Source organism: Oryctolagus cuniculus, chromosome 20 (assembly GCF_964237555.1).
Source record: "Oryctolagus cuniculus chromosome 20, mOryCun1.1, whole genome shotgun sequence".
In the NCBI taxonomy this organism is placed as follows: Eukaryota; Metazoa; Chordata; class Mammalia; order Lagomorpha; family Leporidae; genus Oryctolagus; species Oryctolagus cuniculus.
The window spans coordinates 43,527,527-43,542,387 of NC_091451.1; the positions used below are offsets into that span (position 1 = coordinate 43,527,527).

The following is a 14,861-nucleotide window of genomic DNA, read 5'->3' on the forward strand; positions in this document are numbered from 1 at the left end:
GGAAAGTTCTAGAGGGGTCACGAGCTCCTCTCCCTCTCCCCTCCGGCTCTCAGGCCGGGCTCCTCTGCTGTTTCAGAGTAGAGGGGATGATGATAGTGACGGCGGCGCTGCGCCCGTTCGTCCCAGCCCCAAGGCAAGGCCAAGGTCCAAGCCCTGGTCCCCTGGCCCTGTTCCAGGTGGGAGATGTTGGGGAGGAGGGGCCAATGTGGACGCTGCTGCCGCCTCACCTGCCGAGCCCCTGCCTGGGCCTCACTGTACCCCACTACCCCCGCACCCCTCCCCCCCGGCTCCAGGGAGGGCTTGTCCTTGCTGGGAGCGCAGGCCCCCTCATCCTGGGAGGCCTCCCCTCCAGTCCCTCACCAGATGACAGTGGCACCTTGGCTTCCACCCCAGACACGTGGGGGCGGCCCCCAGGAGCCCAGGAGCTGCCCACGCCCTCACATCCAGGGCCGCCCAGTGCAGCTGGATGGGCCTCCCAGTCCTGTTCCCTGGCCGGGAGCCTGCAGGCCAGGAGAACTGCCCAAGGCCACCCAGGCAGTGGTCAGCTTAGGGGTGTCTGGGCTGGACCAGAAGCCCCTGCGTGTGGGAAACCAGCTCCCAGAGTTCTGCTGGAGTGTGTGCATGTGTGCGTGTGTGCGTGTGTGCCTGTGTGTGTGTGTAGGAGAGCATTTCACCAAGTTCCTGGAAAAATAGAATAAAAGTAAGTTTATTTGGGTGCAAAAAAATTATGTGGTCCCCGTACACACAGGATTTAAAAAAACATGGAAAATGAATTTCTGAAAAAATTATCAGTGAATTTCAAATATTTTACACTAAAATAAGCTTCTTTTAATTGCATTTTACAGGAACTTTTTGAAGTGCTTTTGCACATGTGTGTGCGTGTGTCTCACAAGTGTACGTGTGTGTCTCTGTTTCCGTGGCCTCCCTGTCTCCCTGTTTGAGGCTGTGGGAGTCTCTGTGTGCACGTGGGTCTGGGCTCCATGTGGATGCCCTGTGTGTGGAAGACAGAGCCAGAGGGAGGTGTTGGCTTGAATCTGAGGCCATGGATGTGCTTGGGTGATGTGGCCATGGCCAGTCCCTTGTGCTGTGTCATGCATGCTGTCCTTGCCTCGCGTCCAGTGTGGCTGGCTGACCCGTACAAGGCGACACACCCAGGGGGCCACGTGGACTTTCTTTGGCCTTCAAGGAGGAGGTGCTGCACCCTGGGCTGTGTGGATGTGGCCTGAAAGGTGCGGGCGGAAGAGGCGTGGGTGGGACGTAGGGCCCCACCCTGGCCGCCCACCCAGACGCCCCTGCACCTGGGATCCTGTGGCACCTGACCCTCCTCTGGCCTTCTGGGGATACTTTGCTGCCGGCGTGGGTGTCTTGTGGCATCAGGGGCTGGCTTTGCTCCAGGTAGACAGTCACCAGGCCAGTGGTCACTGCTGGACCCCTGTTCCAAAGTCCTCCCCTGGGAAGCAGGACCCAGTTCCCCTCTAGATGGCCCCAGTCCCTGTCCACCAGGGCCCAGCAGCCTCCAGCCGTTCCTGGGGAGCCCCGAGCTCTCTCCCACCACCAGGCCTGCACCCCTGTTCCTGCCCCCAGGCCCCTGACCTCAGCTCCCCCTGCACACCCCACTCTCCAGGCCTTTGCGGCGCCCACCGAGCAGCTGCTGAAAGTGGCGCCAGATGCTCTGAGCCGCGGGGACAGCGGGCACGGGAATGGTGGCCGGAGAGAGAGGGAGCTGCAGGCTGAGCCAGCAGGAGCCGGGGCATGCGTGTGTGCAGACACAGCACGGACACACGCACGCACATGTGCTCCCTTGGGTGCACACATCACCTGGTGGCTCACCCACACTCACAGACCCCGTGCCACATGCAGAGTGCACATGGACCAGCCACGCCCACCGCCACGCCCACCCACTGTGTACAGTGACCTCAGGGACAGGCAATCGAGTTATTTTTTCCTCCTTAACACAACAAAGAAAACAGGAAGGGACTTGGGGCCAGGAACAGGAAGGGGAAGTGGCCTGCGTATGGGGAGCTGGCCCAGCTGTGGACACTGGGAGGTGTGTTTGGGTGGATGCAGACAGATGTGTGCAGGGTGGGGCGAGGGAGGCCCCTCCACGCATCTCAGATGGGCTCCCGGCGAGTCCCCCGAGAGGCCAGTGGAGCCAGTGCTCCGCCCAGCCCTGGTCCCACAGCCCACGTGGCAGTGGCCATGGGGAGGGCCTCTGTCTGGGGGCCAGGCAGCTCTGTGGGGCCTCTTCTGCCACCCTGCTGTTTGCCCGATGCTAGGCACCCTGGGTAGCTCATGGGGGCCCAGAGGTGAGTGACTCGGCCCCTGTGTCCATTGGCGTGGGGAGCCCAGAGCAGGCGCAGCAGGACCTTTGCCCCGTGGAACCTGCTGGCAGGGACACTGGGATCCTTGGTGCCCCGAGCTTGGCCTCCGCCTGGTGCACATGTCAGGAGATGGAGGCACCAAGAGGGCCAGGCGGCACCCAAGGCTGCGCCGGGAGGCAGCTCTGGCCCCGTCTGTGCCCTCCGCACCCTGTGCCGCCCCAAACCGACTCCCACCCAGAGGGGCACAGGGGGCCGGGGGAGGCCTGGGCAGCCAGATGGGCACTCCTTCCCTGGCCCCTGCCCTCCCTGGAACACAGCCGCTCCCGAGGGGTCCCCCAAACCTGCTGCCCTCGGACCCTCCCCGCCGCTGCCCAGGTGAGGATGCTTCTCTCTGCAGACCTGAGGGATTCTGCACCCCCGCCCCGCCCAGGCTCTGAGCAGCTGGGTTTGCACTCCCCCAGGAATGCAGCGGGGGAGGGGGAGGGGGAGGGGAGGTCCAGTGGGGGAGGGGGAAGGGGTGGAGGAGGTGGGAGCTGGGTGGCTTTTTCTTGCTTTTTTCATTTGAAAACCTCAGCCAGAAGGGACCTGTGGTGACCGGCAGTTCCGGTTTGCCTGAGGGGTCCCCCGATGCACACTGAACACTCGGGGCTGAGACAGAGCCAGGTGGTCACCCCAGACAGCCCCCAAAGCCATCACCCCAGCCCCACTTGATGCTTGACCTTCTCTCCCCAGGGCCAAGTCAGCCCTGCCTGCATACCCCCGGGGATGGTGAGTTCATCACCTTTCAGGGCAGCAAGACCAGGTGCTGACCACAGCGAGGTCAGAGCCGGTGGTGGGGGCACAGTGCAGGGGTCCCTGACTCCTCCAGAGCAGTCAGAGCAGGCTTCCTGGAGGAAGAGGAGCTGGGAGAGGAGGACGGGGACTTCCCGGCCAAGGGAATAGCACAGGCCCAGGGCAGGAGGCCTGGAACCAGGTGCTCAGGAATGACTCCCCACCCCGCGTCTGCTGGGAGGAGCGAAGAGTGAATGCTGAGTTCGGAGTTCAGAGCCTCTCTCCTCCCACTCCTGCCTTCCCCCCACCCCCCCTGCCTTCCCTCCCGCTCTCGGAGCTGAGAAAGCCTCGGTGTGGGTGGAAGAGCCGTGCGGGTGCCTCGGGTGCTGCTCCCCTCCCTCCTTCTGAGGCTCGTGGGCGCCGGCATCTGCACCCTCCTCCGGGAAGCCTCCCCTGAATCCCCTGTCCCCGGATGCCTCCACTTCCACAAGCAGCGGCCTCTGCTGGGGACACCTGCCACTCTCCACTTGGGCTGTGCCGCCTTCCCTCTTTGCACTTGCTAGTCTCTTTTGCTGGAATACTCTTGAAAAACTTCTTGTCCCTAAACGCCAGTTCTTCCAGGAAGCCCTCCTGCATCTCAATCCGCTTCTGCCTCATCTCCTTAACCACTTCAGTCCACCCGTGCTGTGCAGGAAGCCTGAGGGGGCCCTGGGGTGAGGCTTCTGGGGGCTCCGGCTCTTGGCAGGACCTGCCCTTTACCTCGTGGAGACCCGGAGAGGGGCTGGGTTGGCTCTCAGCCAAGCACATAGCAAGTGCATGCTAAGTGTTTGCTGGGGTGTGCTCTCACAGGGAACATGTCCTGAGCACTCTCGCTGTGCCAGGCACAGAATCAGGTGGGTGCCAGGGCGGGAGCCCCCCACCCCACACCCCTGGTCAGCCCCCTCGACCCCTGTGGAGCCGATAGCACCCAGTGCGTGACCATAGGTGTCCACTGCTCTTGGTCAAGCAGAGGCAAGGGTCACGTCTTCTCTAGCCTTGAAGACAAACAGCCAGGCTCTGATCCCGGTTACACCCCGCACTGGCTGGGTGGCCTTGGGTGGGTCACTTAACCCCTCGGGGTCATGGACATAGGGTCACAGTGGCTCGGGGCGGGGGGCAGAACGAGGTGATGAGTGAGGCAGCACTGGGCCAGCTCCCGGAACCTGCATACACCTGTGGGGGGTGTCCTTCTCGCTCTCTTCCCTGAATGCCCGTCCCTGGCTGAGCGGCTGGAACCATGCCCAGGGAGGGAGCAGGCAAGCCCTCCGGAGTAGCTGGGACCCAGGGGCGTGGGGACTGAGCAGGCACCCATGGGTGCAGGGGCTCTGCGGGCAACATTCCGGGGCTGCCCGAGAGGCCCCGGGCAGGGGAGGGCAGTGCCCAGATTTATCCACCAATCGCACAGGCTCCTGGCACCGCAGCTCATTCTTATCTGCCCAGCCCAGCATGGGGGGGAGGTGGCCAGGCCAGCCGGGGCGGGACGCTGCCTGGAGGCCAGACACAGAGCAGTCCTGAGCCCTGCTGGTGCCTGACGGCCACCGAGGGCTCTGAGCGTCCCTGAGGGCCACGAGCCAGCCGGCCACCCATCTCCCGCACCATGTCGGACTGCGAGGGCCCCTCGGCCGGTGAGTGGCAGTGCTATATTTACCCGCCGTGGCTCGGCTCACAGAGCCAAGGCCGCCGGACGCCGAGGGCACTGGGGCTCCCCGCGGGCTGCAGGCAGCTGTGAGGCTGGACCCCCTTCCCCGAGCCTGGTGCCTGGGGGCCTGTGCCCCTGAAGGGGGCGCCTGACTCGGAAAGCTGCGATCTACCAGGGGCCAGAGCAGGAAGCCGTGGCTACAGCCCGCCCTTCCTGGGCTGTCAGCGGGTCTACCGGGGCTGGCCCACGGGATTGGGGGAGGGGTCCTAGGCTGGGAACGGATGCCAGGGTGGGCTCAGGGTGCCACCAGGGCCCTGGAACTGCATGCACATAAGCGTGAGTGACAGTCCCCTCGGGGCATGGGTGGGGGAGAGGCTACAGCTTCCATCTGCTTCTCCAAGAATCTGAGCCCTCTGGGACGCTCTGAGCTCTGGTCCCGCACACGAGGCAGAAGGGGCACAGGGCTGGTCAGAGTCCCGGGTCCCCTGCCCTCCGAGGGGGCAGACCGCGGTGGGGACTGGCTGTCCCCAGCTCCGTCCAGTTAAAGGACGAGTCAGGATGTGACATCCCCCCAAGTCAGCCTTGGGCAGAGTGGTGGCTGGTGACAGCCCCGCCTGGGGGTTGCCACTCAGGTTCGGATTCCAATTCTTTCACTTCCAGCTTGGGTGACCCTGGGTAGGCGGCTAGGCAGTGGTGCGGTGCCCACCCCCAGGTGGCTGTGAAAATGAAACGCTGCATGAACGTGGCTGCTACGGCCGGGTGTGTAGTGAGCGCTCAGTGGTCCCTGCGTGGGCGGCAGTGGCACGTCCCCCAGAGGAACAAGGAGCCTGTGCATCGGGTACCCCCTTCCTGCACATGTGGGGGATCCCTGGCCCACAGAACTCTGCCCCAGAGATGCCTGGGTACGCGCCCCACACCGTCCAGGGGTGCAGGGGCAGGTGTGGGTGTGTGGTGTCTGACGGACATTCTTGGGAGCTGTGTGTGTGTGCTCAGGAGGACACCGACAAATGTGGCCTGACCTCGCCGTCTCCAGCAGGTGCCAGGCGTGCTGGCTGCCAGGGACTGCCCGCCGGGGTGTGAAGGCGGAGGCTAAGGGGGCCGGGGGACGGCGCTTTCTGGCTGGCCGGGCGCCGCACCTGACGCGACCCGGGAATAGCTCTCTCCCTCTGGCGGGGACACGGCCCTGCAGAGCCACCCGCCCGCGCCGGGAAGGGTATTTCAGGAAGCCAGGACAATATTTAGCCCCTTGGGGCGACGGAAGGGGCCCTGAGCTTGAGCAACCTGGAGGCCCGGCGGTGGGGCCTGGGCTCCGCGCTGGCCCTGCCCCGACTGGGCCCGCACCTCGGGTGTCTGGAAATGTCTTGATGGTCTTCGGCCGCCGGGCCTGGTACTGAGGAGCAATGGCAGTGCCTGGGTGCGGGTTCTGTCTGTGCTCAGGGGGGAGGTTCCCCAGCTGTGTGGGCTGCAGCTCAGGCCGTAGCGGGGATCCTGCCTGTTGTCCGTCACCAATCCCCGGGCCTGTGGCAACTGTGTCACCTCAGGCAGATCTCCGTTTCCTCAGCTGTGCAATGGGGGCAGTAAGAGGACATCAGCTCCTCAATGCTCGGAAGCGTGGGACACTCGAGGTGACCCCAGCTGGTTGTTCGCCGTGCCAGCGTTGCTGGTATTGTCACACCGATGGGCCAGCTGTGCCCGGGAGGGGGATGCGGGGCCGGACCATGGGCTGTGTCCCCGCTGTCGTGGATGTGCTGTTGTGTTTACTCCCCGGGAGAGCGTGAAGTATTCAGAGCGCCCGGACTTGCCCAAGGTCCATCGGCTGCTCCCTGGCAGGACGGGGATTCGAACCCAGCTCCCTGACACTGTTTGCCCAGAACCCAGGTCTGGGCCATCTCCTGGGGCTTCCCCCATCCCCACACACCTCTGGGGGGCCTTTGACTTTCAGCGGCCACTCTTCTGTCCTGGAGACGCAGCACAACGCAGCCTCCAGCACTTCAGAGCCGTGAGCAAACGCGGAGCCTGCCCAGGGCCCGGGAAAGCGCTGCAGAGCGGAGCAGGGCGGGAGCAGCGGGCTCTGGGATTTATGGCCCTGTGCCTGGGCGGACAGACCCGGCGGCTAAGGTTACCGGGGAGTCAGCATCGTATTTATAGCAGGAATGCGCAGGCACCAAGAGCTGCCCGCCCACACACCCTGGCCGGCCAAGGTGCTTCCCTTACAGTTGCCTGCATTCCAGGCCTGGCCAGGCTCGTAGAGGAGTCGGGTCCCCTGGCCAGGCCTCAGTCTTCTCATCCGTAAAATGGGGGGCTTGCCTTGTCTCTCCGGGGGTCTGTGGGAGGCTCCAGAAGGGCTGGCTCCCCTCTTCCTGGGCCTGTGGATCCTGGTTTCCTGCCTTTGACCTGGTGACACGCCCCCCTCCCCTCGCAACAGGATCCGCAGGAAGAGACTCTCCGCCTCTGTGCCTCTCAGTGCCGCCTCCCCCTTGGGAAAGTTTCCAGCAGGGCAAGCTGACGACTGCCAGCACCCAAGAATAGGCTGTTGTGTTCCCAGGGGAGCGAGGAACGCAGGGCAGTCAGAGCCCAGCGCCCAAGTCCCTGCTCACCCTGGCTCTGTGGCCCTGGGGGAGTCCCCGGTGAGCAGTGGGCACTTGCCCGGAGGTGGAAGGCGTGGTAAGCAAGCGCTCGGTCAGCAGAGTGACCCTCCTCCCCCTCTGGAACCTTCCCGTCTCACGGCACCTCGGGGCCCCAGTCCCCCGTGTGTGCGGTGAGAGGTGGCTGCCCTGGCCAGTGCCCGTTTATAAGAACATGATTTGAAAGGAGGAGTGACAGAGAGGGGCGGAGACAAAGGGATCCTCCAGCCGCTGGTGGTTCACTCCCCAAATGGGTGCAATGGTTGGGACCACGCCAGGTGGAAGCCAGGGGCCTGGGACTCCATCCAGGTCTTGCAGGTGCAGGCAGGGGCCCAAGGACTCAGGCCATCCTCTGCTGCCTTTCCAGGTGCATTAGCGGGGAGCAGGACTTGAACTGGTGCCCCATGTGGGCTGCAGGTGTTACAGGTGCCCTTTGGGGGAGACGGCCACTTTCACACCTCCCCCAGTGCTCTGTAGCTCCTGGGGGTGTCTCCGAGGGATGCTGTGGGATGCCCGATGGCTCTCTCATGTGCAAAGGCACCTTGGTACTGTCTCTGAGCTCCAAGGGGTTTTCCCGTGGGCAGGGCCTGAGGACCCTGGCACGAGGCACCCTGACCTCGCCCAATTCCTTCTGCATCCCAGCTTCTTGTCCCCAGACCTCACGATGCGTGCAGCTCCTCTGCTCATCCTGGCCCCTCCCAGCACCCACCTCGGGTTCTCCCAGGAGACCTCTCCCCAGCCATGCCCTCTGTCCCCAAAAAGCGGACGCTCTCAGGAAGGGACGTGGCAGGTTGTCACTTCCCCTGCTTCTGGGCAGACGAGTGCTGGCCGGGGCAGAGGGGCTGGGGTGGTCCCGGGCATGGGCATGGCCTCTGAGATGACCCAGTGCCCAGGTCTGGGGAGAGGCTGGGCCGGCTGCAGTCACGGGGGAGGGCGAGGTGGGGCAGCCCCCGAGGTGCAGGAGGCGGTGCTGGGCGGTCCTGTGGTTCCCTGGGCGGGGCAGCGAGCACCTGCCAGGCTTTCGTCCTCCTTCCCAGACCTGACCCACCAACCCCCCCCTCCCCCCGGGGCCTGTGCCGAGCATCTCCACGAGGAGCTTAAAACACAAGATCCTTGAGCTGCTCAGAGCAGAAGGGCTGGGGGGGGGGGCTGCTTTTGGAGGGGAACAGGTGGGGGCTGGGCCTGAGCCCCTGCTGTAGGTGAGGGCTGCCTGGCTCAGCTTCCTAGACAGGCTGCTGAATTCAGGTTTGCCTGTGGCTATGGGAGGTGCTGATGGCTTGGGTGGCACCGGCACGGTGGGCGGAGACAGGAGAGGACAGCGAAGGCTAAGAGGCCCAGGGAGGCAGGTCCGAGGGAGACAGGGTGGGGGAACCCCAAGGGCCAGCCTGTGCCTCTCAGCAGTCTAGGGGTGCCCCCTGGGCCCTGGTGATGGCTCCGGGCCGTGTGTGAGAGCTCCTGGGTGTGACGGGAGCCTGTGGGCAGGGTCTGAGCTACTGGTGCCCCTCTGCGGGCACAGGCAGGCCCCTTCTCCTCTCTGACCCCCACAGTCTTGCGTGAAAGTGGAGGTGACACGGTGACCTTGGGAGTGTCGTACTGGATACCATATAGCCTCTCCACTCCTAGAGAACCTCATGGGGTGGAGGGGTGGGTGGTGGCCATCGCAGTAAGCCTTTGCCACAGGTGTCCCGGCCACCTGCGCCGCTGACCGGAAGGTCTTAGCCTGAGTGGCACCAAGCAACCTGGCACAAGAGGCTGGGTGTGGGTGTTCCCAGGACTGTGCTGCATCTCAGCTCACACCACCCTCCCCACGTGGGGCACCTCGTGTTGTGCAGGGGGCAACTGAGGCCCACAAGAAGGAGAGTCTGGCTCCGAGTCACTCGGATGTGGGGGTGGTGAGCTGGACCACAGGCCTGGTCCAGCCCCCAACTTCTGCTCACATTTCTCCCCCTCCCCACTCGGTAGAGATCTGCCTCCTCCAGGGGGCCCTCCCTGCATTCTGCAGCCCCCGGGGACCCATCCCCTTCCTTCCTCTTGTTGGGTGACAGCATGGCACAGAGCCAGCTGGACCGCTGCCCTGCTCCCAGGAGTGCCCCATTGTTGGATGTCCAGATGTGGCTGCACCCTGGTGACCCTGCGACCTGGGGCAGGTATCCCCTCTCCAATTCTGGCCTCAGAGAGGTTATTTGTTGTCACCCACCCAGCCTAGAGTCCACAGGCTCCTGCTGCGGCTGCGGACGGGTCCCAGTCCGAAGCCAGGCAGAGTTCAGGCACCTGCGCACCTGCAGCCCCAGGTGTAGCTTGCAGAGCCTGATGAGCAGAGGAGTGAAGGCAGCGTTAGAGGCCTCGCTGTGGTACCTGAGGCACCCTCAGGGCACGTGAGAAGCTGTTAGGGACCCAGCTTAGGCAGGACAATTACCCATTCCTGTTCTTTCTTTTCTTCTCATTTATTCATGTGAGGGACAGATAGACTGAGAAACAGAGATAGAGAAAGCTCCAGGCAGGGCTGGGCCTGGGACCAGAGCCAGGTGCTGGGAACTCAACCCAGGTCTCCCACAAGGGAAGCAGGGACCCAACTCCTTGAACCAGCGCCGCTGCCTCCCAGGTACTGACTCCAGAAAGCTGGGTCAGGAGCCGGAGCCAGGGCTCGAACCCAGACTCTCTGGTATGGGATGCGAGCCTCCCAACGAGGCGTCTTCACTGCCGGGCACAATGGCTGCCCCTGTTCTTTTAACTGTTGGACCAGTTCAGATCAAGCATTCTTGAGATAGCAAGATAGGTTTTGTTTTGATTTATCGTGCGTTTGAAATGAAACCAAGCTGTTAGCATCTGTACCCACTTAGCTGTTACTGTTTTCTTGATACTGTGTCGTCAAAATACAGCACACACACAGGCTGCTGGGACATGCAGGGCCATCCGTGAGAGATTTCTACACTTGGTATTTCTATTTCAGATATTTACGTTCACCAAAACTGCCCCCTTTTTTTTTTTTTATCTAACTATACCCCAAGTGAGAATGGACTTGCTACGCTGTGGACAAAGCAGGGTGCAGTGGCTCCCAGCCACAAAGCTGTATTTCTCACTCATGCAAAGGTTCTAGCAGGTCTGGCGACTCTCCGTGCTGGGCCTGCTACACAGGGCTCGGCACGATGCCTGCAAACGGAACTACGTTTCCCCAGTCATTGCAGCCGGGGAAGACAGAGGCAGAGACACCATACCGACAGTTACATGCTCCCACCTGGAAGCAGCGGACCATTTGCTGCTGGTGTTTCATTGGCTAACCCAGGTCACATGGCCACACCTATTGGCAAGAGAGAGGGAGGGAGCAGTAGCATGCTGTCTGCCTTCCCCTAGTTGAATTTATTTATGTATGTATTTTATGGACACTCAGAACATACTGTGGCCAGGCAGCACCCAACAGGTGGCTCCTGCTTGACTGTGGAGATGCAAATCGCAAAGCCAAGGCCAGGATCTTTCCAAACCTGGTTCTCGCCCACAAGCGTGAATTTACATTTAAGAGCACAGAGGTAGCCGCTCGTCTCTCCATGGAGCTGGCTGTTGTGAATAAGACTGCAGCCAACGCGGGTGAGTGCCTGGCTCTTGGACACCCAGAACCTGGTCCCCCTGGGGGCACGCCTGGTGGTGGGCCTGCCAGGTCACACGGGAGGTCTGTGGCTAATTTTTTTGAGAGGCACCTCTGTACAGTTTTCCTCAACGTTTGTGCTAATTTACATTCCCGCACATCCTCACCAGCGCGTGGTAGGTATCCGGGCCTTTGTAGTGGGTGCGAGGTGACAGCTCGCTGTGGCTTCGGGTTCCATTTCCCCATCATTAGTGACACTGCCCATTTTTTCTTTTTTCTTTTTTTTCTTTTGACAGGCAGAGTTAGACAGTGAGAGAGAGAGACAGAGAGAAAGGTCTTCTTTCCATTGGTTCACCCCCAAAACGGCCGCCTACGGCCGGCGCTGCTCCAATCTGAAGCCAGGAGCCAGGTGCTTCCTCCTGGTCTCCCATGGGGTGCAGGGCCCAAGCACTTGGGCCATCCTCCACTGCACTCCCAGGCCACAGCAGAGAGCTGGCCTGGAAGAGGAGCAGCCAGGACTAGAAACCGGCACCCATATGGGATGCCAGCGCCGCAGGTGGAGGATTAACCTAGTGCGCCACGGCGCCGGCCCAACACTGAGCTTTTTTTCATAGATCGGCCGGCCGGTTGTGTGTTTCCTTTTGAAAAGTGTCTATTCAGGTCTTTTGTCCGATTTGAAGTTGGGTTCATGGTTATCCTGCTGTCGAGTTGTTGGAGCTTCTTGTGTGTGTCTGCCTACTCTTGCCAGAAGTGTGCCGAATCCAGGGACACTCCGGTCCCACACACAGAACCCACGCACACCTCCCATGGGCGTTAAGGCAGCTGCAGATGACGTACGGCCCCGACGGCGTGCGTGCTCCGTGAGCTGTTCTGCTGTGCTGTTCGGGCATAAGGACGGGAGCAGAGGCGCTGCCTGCTCAGCACAGACTCAGGCCCGCACTCATCACCAGGTGAACCGTGACGTTTAATAGGACCCACGGAACTCAGCAAACGCCAGTGACGCCGACAGCCTCTCAGAGGACCGTGGAGTCCAGTGTTTTGCCTGCTGAGCTAAGACCTGGGTCAAAACAACATCCCGAGCCCTTTGCCGGGAGCAGGTGAGGCCATCTTTATTGCCGGGAAAAATCAGGAACCGTGGCGGGACTGGTGAGCCCGGGCTGGAACCAGCCATGCCCGCAGCCCTGGGCCCCGCCTTCCAGCCTCTGAGCTCAACTGTTTAGACAACTTGCCGCCCAGTTTAAATACGTCTTCCAGGAATCCCGCCTCATTTATTTCGCGTGGAAAAACATGTCATGGGCCAGTGCAGTGGCAGAAAACACCCTTCCTGCCGCTCCCATCCTCCCTTCTCCCTCAAGGGATGGTGTGCACTGGCTCAGCGGGGCTTCTTAAGCACCTGTTGTGTGCAGGGTCCCACCAGGCACTGCGGCGTGAGGCAGGGCAGGGGCTCCATCCCTGGGTCTCCTTTCATGGATCTGCCTTCATTGATTCTTTTTGGTTTCCTTGTCTGCAGGGAAGAGCCTGAGGTTTCCCAGAGGACTATACAAGAATGTATACAGTAGGCACTACCTAAGTGATGGCTCTTTCCCTCCAGGTCCTTTTTTTTTTTTTTATTTTTGACAGGCAGAGTTAGACAGTGAGAGAGAGAGAGAGAGAGAGAGAGAGAGAGAGAGAAAGATCTTCCTTCCGTTGGTTCACCCCCCAAATGGCCTCTACGGCCAGCGCACTGTGCCGATCTGAAGCCAGGAGCCAGGTACTTCCTCCTGGTCTCCCATGCGGGTGCAGGGCCCAAGCACTTGGGCCATCCTCCACTGCTTTCCCGGGCCACAGCAGAGAGCTGGACTGGAACAGGAGCAACCGGGCCAGAATCTAGTGCCCCAACTGGGACTAGAACCCGGGGTGCCAGTGCCACAGGCGGAGGATTAGCCTAGTGAGCCGCGGCGCCAGCCCCCTCCAGGTCCTTTCGCACACCTAGTACCACTTGACTCTTCTAACAACGCAGTAAGTGTTGTCCTTCCATTTTATAGATGAGCAGACAGGTTTAGAAGCAGAGTGACTGGCCCAAGGTGGCACAGGGCGTAACCAGGAGAGTTGGGACCGCGGGGCAGGTGTGCTGGCCTCAGCTCGAGGTTTGCTGTTTGGCCATCAGAGGAGAGACAGAAGAGCATAGTGAGTTCCAAAGCAGGGAGCTGGGTTGGGAAAGGCTGGAGGAAAAGGCTCTGTCGGGAGTTAAGATGCGAACTGGATTCACTCTACACTTCTTGATGGGGCAGGGCGCTTCCGGGAGAGCGCTGAGCTTAGAGCCTGGAGGCCTGGCCCTGAGCCCGGCCCTGACACCCAAGTGCCGGCCTCAGGCAAGCCCTGGCCTCAGGCAAGCCCTTGGCCTCTGGGGAGTTTTCCAAAGGTTCTGGGGCCAGGTGAGAAACTCCCAGAGAAAAGCAGACGCCAAGGGTCTGGGGCACCTCCAAAGCCCCTGCCAACTGTGTGGAGCTGCCAAGCCTTGTTCCCCAGCTCCGCCTGCCCACCAGAGTGGCTCAGTAGCTGTGGGGCCCCTCCAGGAAGCCCAGGCTGTACCCCACCTCACTCTGCTACTGGCAGGTGCTTTCGGCACCTCCACGCCAGAGGAGTGCGGCTGAGGCTGGAGCAGAGCCTTGGGCTGTGTCCCCTCACAGGGACAGAAGCACAAATGGTGAGCACTCTGCTTTAGTGTGCAGCTGCCTGGGGCCCTGGGGCAGCTCCCTCCACCCCGGGCTTGTCCCAGCTCTGTCAGGGGCACCGTCCCCATCCCACAAGCCCAGACATGTCGGGGGAGCCCCGTTAAAGAGATAGGAAAGCAGCCAGCACTCCCAGAAAAAGAAGTCACCTGGGGATCCTACCTGCCCTGGGAGTGCACCTGAGCCCCCAGGAGGGCTGGATCTTCTCCCAGCGCTGCAGTGAGGGGCTGAGCCCTGGCATCCAGGGTGCCGCAGCTGCCTGGCTTGCCCTAAGGTGGGGCTGAGCGGAGCAAGGAGGGTTGCCTCCTGCAGTGGTTGGGGCCCTGGGCATAGCATCCCTGCAGGATCACGGGCAAGAGCCTCACGTGGAGACTGTAGGCCTGGCTCCAGACCCACAGGCAGAAGCCTGCCACCCCTCCCCTGCCCTCAGGCAGACAGCAGCCCTGCAGGGGGCCCTGTGTCTCCCCAGGGTTGGCAATGCACATGGAAGGGGCCCCAACTCTCCATAGACACTTGGCTGAGTCAGGAGTGATAGACCTGCAAACAAAACCAGAATAGGAGGTGGGTGTTGAGGCAGTGGTTAAGACGCTGGCGAAGATGCTGGCATCCCACATTGCGCCTGGGTTCACTGTCTGGCTCTGGTTCCTGACTCCAGCTTCCTGCAGTTGCAGACCCCGGGAGGCTGTGCTGATGACTCAAGCAATTGAGCTACTGTCATCCACTTGGGAGGCCTGAATGAGGGTCCCAGATCCTGGCTTTGTCCTGGCCCAGCCCTGGCAATTGTGGGCATTTGGGGAGTGAACGAGCAGACAGGAGCAGAGAGTATCGCTCTGTCTCTTAAATGATAAATAAAAATGAAAATAAGAAACACCCCTTATATACTTTATTCCCCTTTCTTTTCATCTTGAAATTTTTGAGCTTATCCAAAGAGCAGTGAGCCTCAGCAAAGACCCGAAACCAGGGGAGGAGGTGCTATGAACAGGTGCCCCACAGCGACAGCTGTGACATCGTCCACCAGACTGTGGGTGTCCTGGGTGCTGGGAGGACGCCCGCTCACCGCCAAGTCGGAATCCACCCGGGCTGCAAGGGACAGGAGGTCTGGCTGCAGCCGGGATTTCCTGGGGCCCAGTGCGGGTGGGTGCATGTCCCAGGGACAGCGTTGCTCAGAGCATGCGA

The 14,861-nt window shown here is 61.7% G+C and overlaps 1 protein-coding gene across 2 annotated transcripts in view; it reads left to right on the plus strand.

Annotated features, from left to right (window-relative positions):
* The first annotated feature begins 4,550 nt into the window (after positions 1-4,550).
* Positions 4,551-14,861, plus strand: part of EML1 (EMAP like 1) — a 181,994-nt gene continuing 171,683 nt past the window's right edge. Inside the window, exon 1 of one of the 2 annotated variants that reach the window (XM_070065389.1) lies at positions 4,551-4,756. In XM_070065389.1, coding sequence (XP_069921490.1) covers positions 4,729-4,756 — 28 coding nt within the window. In that variant the 5' untranslated portion in view covers positions 4,551-4,728. The remainder of the gene's footprint in view (positions 4,757-14,861) is intronic. The other variant, XM_070065387.1, reaches the window with a different exon arrangement.